Source organism: Palaemon carinicauda, unplaced genomic scaffold, assembly GCF_036898095.1.
Source record: "Palaemon carinicauda isolate YSFRI2023 unplaced genomic scaffold, ASM3689809v2 scaffold24, whole genome shotgun sequence".
NCBI lineage: Eukaryota > Metazoa > Arthropoda > Malacostraca > Decapoda > Palaemonidae > Palaemon > Palaemon carinicauda.
In genome coordinates this window covers 585666-590779 of record NW_027170031.1, presented here as the reverse complement: position 1 = coordinate 590779, position 5114 = coordinate 585666, and the positions used below count along the sequence as shown (strand labels likewise).

At 43.2% G+C, this 5114-nt stretch overlaps 1 protein-coding gene across 1 annotated transcript; it reads right to left on the bottom strand.

The window, feature by feature from the left end:
* Positions 1-3545: 3545 nt before the first annotated feature.
* LOC137636146 (tigger transposable element-derived protein 1-like) lies at positions 3546-4771 on the bottom strand (the record flags this gene model as incomplete). The annotated part of the gene is made up of 2 exons (XM_068368554.1): positions 4095-4771; positions 3546-3664 (listed from the first exon to the last, which is right to left on the bottom strand). Coding segments are annotated over exons 1-2 (796 nt in total), but the record flags the coding sequence as incomplete, so codon positions are not given.
* Between the last annotated feature and the right edge of the window lie 343 nt (positions 4772-5114).

Genomic DNA, 5114 nt, shown 5'->3' with positions numbered 1-5114 from the left:
CGACTCGGGCCACTGTTTTACTCTGGTTCGTCAAGCCCGCATCGGACTCCTTCGAATCCAACCTCTTTAGGGGCAGCTAGTTCCCAGGTTGTTCAGCATGATGGATCTCCCTTTCTTCTTGTCTCTATGGGAACCAGGCAAGAGACAGACCTGAGAAGAGGATTGACAAACGAGAATCTCCGCCGAGGAGTCTACCACCTCGTCCCTTCCCCAAATTTGATGCTCTCTTCAGATGCAGCAAAAGAAAGGTTGACCCCACATGCTGTACCACTCGGCCTCCGGCCTCTGGTCAGAATATGAATGGTACTATCATTAAAATCTCCTAGAGAAGAGTGCAGCCTTGCAGCAGATACATCAATCCCTGGCAGGTCACTCGGGGGTAATGGCAAACGACGACACCACGATAGTGGCTCATTTGGAACAAATAGGCGGTGCTTGTTTTTCGCAGCCCCTCTCTCTTCTAGCATGGTATGCTAAATGTTCTGAAGACAACTCGGTTTCTCTATCAGTTCTATTATTCCGGACAAGCAGGAATGTGCTCACGGTCTTCTGAGCAGAGCTACTCGGATAGTGGTCCCCGAGTGGTCTTTGTATCATCCAGTGGCCTACAAAGTCCTGACTTTGAGGGGTTCCCCGAGAGTGGATCTCTTCACAACGTCCCTGAATAACTCGCCTACACTCTATGGTTCGCCGGTGCTAGGTCCCCAGGCTCTTTGGCTGGATGCATTCGGCAACGGCAGTTCAGCTGGCGTTTTAGCCATTTTCCCCGTACTGCTTGATGACGAGGGTGTTTAAAAAGGCAAGATCATCTGCAACCTAGCAATGCCCTTCTCGGCTCCGCTTTGCATCTGTGGGATGGTCCCGTACCTTCTTCGGCTGCTGACGGAAGTGCCGAGACGCTCCCTCCACGACATGATCATCTTCCACAGTGCCATAGGCCCCGTATGTTCTTCACGCCTGGACACTTTCCAACATCTTGCACGGAGAAGCTTTCACAGCAAGTTGTAAAAGGATATTCTGGATACCTCCAGAATTCTCCAGTTGCTTAATAGGGTCCAAGAAGCTGTTTGTAGGTCTAATCATTTGCAAGTCAAATTTTGTTAAGCTTTGGCCTAGGTTAGGCTTCTCCTCAACTCAAATGCCTTCGATTTTTAGCTGCAAAAGTCAACAAATAGACCATTTTCATATTGCAAATGTCGTCTTGCTAACTGCATTAAATTATATGTTGTTTTATTAATATTTAATTTTAAGCTTTTGGTACAATATGAGTTTTATGTTTTCAGTTGGATATGTTTTTAAGTCAAGGACCTCCTGTTTATTAAATGATTTTTAATATTCTGCCATGGCCCTAAGTTAAGACTCCATGTCCTTATGAAGCCACGTTGGGAACCCTGAAGAGACTATTTCAAGATCTTTGATAAAGTAAAGACTGAGTTTTTGAATTTCCTTTTCGTATACTTTAGTGTTGTGGTGGCCTGGTGGTAGCGTCCTTGCCTGGTGATTGCCAGACTGGGGTTAGAGTCCTGCTCAAACTAGTTAGTTTTTGGGTCGCTGCAACCTCGCCATCCTTGTGAGCTAATTATGGGGGTTTGGGGAAGCCTATAGGTCTATCTGCTGAGTCATCAGCAGCCATTGCCTGGCCCTCCTTGGTTTTAGCTTGGTTGGAGAGGGGGCCTTGGGTGCTGTTATGTATACAGTATATGGTCAGTCTCTAGGGCATTGTCCTGCTCGATAGGGGAATGTCACTGTCCCTTGCCTTTGCCATTCATGAGCGGCCTTTAAAGCCTTTAGTATTCTTTTGTTTGCAGTTGTGTTGTGATCTTGGTGAAGCATTTGTATTTGTTTTGAATATTTTCTCTTTATATCAGGAAGTAATTCTATCTTTTGTAAATCACTCCATTTGTTTATCGACAGATTTGAAAAGAAGCTGAGTAAGCTGACTGGCTTTTTTAATGTCAATTGTTAGGTCTAGCTTTTTCTATGTAGACCAATACTGTGCCTCCTGTTTTTATCCGACAATAATGTAAATACTATTGTCAGAAAGATTCATTGTCGCTTGTTTCCTCCTCCATATCTGAATTGACTGACTTCAATCAGTATCAAATTCATCAATATCCTTATTGTGGTTATAGGTTGAAAATCCCTTTTACAAAACTCCTTTGATCCAGTGTTTCAAATTTCAGAATAGTCCTGTATTGTTGGGTTCACAATTCCCATGTTTTATTCTGATGAAAATTGCGTAATATTTCTTATTGATTGGAAAAGGTTCCTCGTGTAGATAATTACTCTCACTGGGTCAAAACTCCTTCATCTATGCAGTGAAGAACTGGCTAATTACCTGGGATTTATTGCCAGCCCTTCACATCAATAAGTTGTCCCTCATCATGTAGTTCTTCCTGAAAAACCTTGAGTTTTTTGGATGGTAAATGAGTAAGGTATTGACTTTCAAAATCCCCAGTTGGTTTACCCAACAGCATTAGGATTAGTGTATCTTTCATAAGTTTATACCCAGACAAGGCCTTATCTTCTTGTGTGATATAAATCCTCCTCGGTGTTTTCGAAAAGAGGCCAGTTGACGGTGAAATGATTGTCCAGACTACGTAACTTTGAAATTCCACAAATCATTTTCAGCGGCTGCTTTGTCTGGAGTGGCTGCCTCTTCGTGCCTCAGAATGCTATCAATGCTCGTCTTTTTCAAATTTATCAAAACGGCCTTGGCTAGCCTTAAAACTACACTAGTCTACATCATCACTTTTTCGAGGGATGCTTTTCAATAATGTTTGATTGTATTTGCTTTGCCTTTACACACACGTTGGTTTCAGAATCGTTATCGCCTACCAACTTTTTTTTATCCTTATCAATACCAGTTTCAGTACTTTGTTAGTGGTCTTCTTGGCTATTATTATTATTATTATATATTACTTGCTAAGTTACAACCCTAGTTGGAAAAGCAGGATACTATAAGCCCAAGGGGTTCCAACGGGGAAAGTAGATCAGTCAGGAAAGGAAACAAGGAAAATTGAATATGGTAAGAACAGTAACAATATTAAAATATACATTTCCAATATAAAAACAAAACAAGAGGAAGAGAAATAAGACAGAATAGTGTGCCTGAGAGTACCTTCAAGCAAGAGAACTCTAACCTAAGACAGTGGAAGACCATGATATAGAGGCTATAGCACTACCCAAAACTAGAGAACAATGGTTTGGTTTTAGAGTGTCCTAGAAGAGCTGCTTACTATGTCTAAAGTGTCTCTTCAACCCTTACCAAGAGGAAAGTAGCCACTGGACAATAACAGTGCCGTAGTTAACCCCTTGGGTGAAGAAGAATGGTTTGGTAATCTCAATGTTGTCAGGTGTATGGGGACTGTGGAGAATGTGTAAGAAAAGGCCAGACTATTCAGTGTATGTGTAGGCAAAGGGAAAATGAACTGTAACCAGAGAGAAGGATCCAATGTAGTACTGTCTGGTCAGTAAAAAGGACTCCATAACTCTTTTGCTACAATAGTTTATCCAAGTTTGAGCAGAGAGCCATTTTGATTTACCATACTCTTTAAAAGTGTTGGTCATGTAGACGTACCTTTCTGCCTTTTCAGTTATCTCCTTTCTTGATTCTATAGTGGTTTTCAAAACTGTGCCATTACTAAACTTCTTAGGAACTGTTCTGTTTGAATAAATTAACGAAAAAGTTGATGAAATTATGTTTTGTGGGTTTGAACTGAGCAAGTCGCCTTTTTTTCGAACACACCCATCCCTGTAGTTAAGTGTGTCGACCCATTCAGATTAGAATTTCAAGTTGATAAACCTCTTCTTCCTTACTCGCTGATATTGTGATATCGACAAAGTCCTCGTTGGTTAGGGGCTCCGAGTGGCACTCGATCAGTGAGTTGATGTCATCCGGCGTCATGTCAGAGAGACCTTCGTTGGCTACTCACCGTGTCAACCACACAGCCTTATCTAAAGGGGAGGGGTGAACTTTGTCTGGCGTAAATCCCTCATAGTCATGAGCAACGTCTGGCCACAATTTTCTCCAACTTGCATTCAATGTTTACTGTTTCATCTCATTAAGAGCTTTCTGAATGTTGGCCAGGCACGTTGCAATGTTGTATTCCCTCCAATATCTCTTGAGGCTGAAGTCCTCGTCGTCTTTGTCGAAGGAGGAGATGAGGCCCTCCATCATGGACCTCGTGTAGAAGGCCTTGAATGCTCGATTGACACCCTGATCCATTGGTTGTACGAGGGAAAGTGGTTTTGGGGGCAGGAACTTCACTTGGACCCCGTCATAATGCAGATCCATTGCATGTCCGGCTGCACAGTCCATCAAGAGGAGGACCTTAAAGGGCAGCCCATTCTTTGCGAGGTTCAGCTTCACCTGTGGGATAAAGCAGTTCACGAACCAGTCAAGTGTGAGGGCTTTGGTTATCCATGCCTTTTGATTACTCATCCAGTAGGTGGGCAGCAAGGCTTTATTTTTGTTTTTCAGAGCCCGAGGATTCATGGACTTGTAAATTAAGCCGGGCTTGAGCATGAAGCCCGCAGTATTCCCGCACATGAGGAGAGTGACTTGATTTTTGTGAGCCTTGAACCCTGGCTTCTTCACTTCGTCCTTGTAAAGGAACGTCCTGGACGGCATCCTCTTCCAGAAGAGGCCAGTTTCATTCATTTTGAACACCTGCTCTGGGAAATTGCCACCTTCTTTAATTGATTTCGGTAACTCGTCCTCGACGTAATGAAGAGCTGCCTCTTGGTCTGCCGAGGCGGCCTCCCCCATACAAAGGAAAGCTGCGAGGGCCAAACCTCCTCTTGAATTTCTCGAACTAGCCCTTGCTGGCAACAAAACCACGTTTTTCTCATGGGGCAGGATGATCATCTTCATCGTCATCATCACCTTCGTCGTCTTCGTTAGATTTTCCTTCAGGAACTAGGCTATCATACAGGGTTTTGGCTTTGGTTCGAATCATGTTGGTATCGAGACTAACCTTCTTTTCCCGACAGTCCGTTATCCAGATTGATAACGCATTCTCCATTTGCACAATCGTCTTATTACAAGGAATCACAATGCGCTTAGTGTCCTTAGAGAACGTTATTGAGGCAGTTTTACGTATTTTCATTTC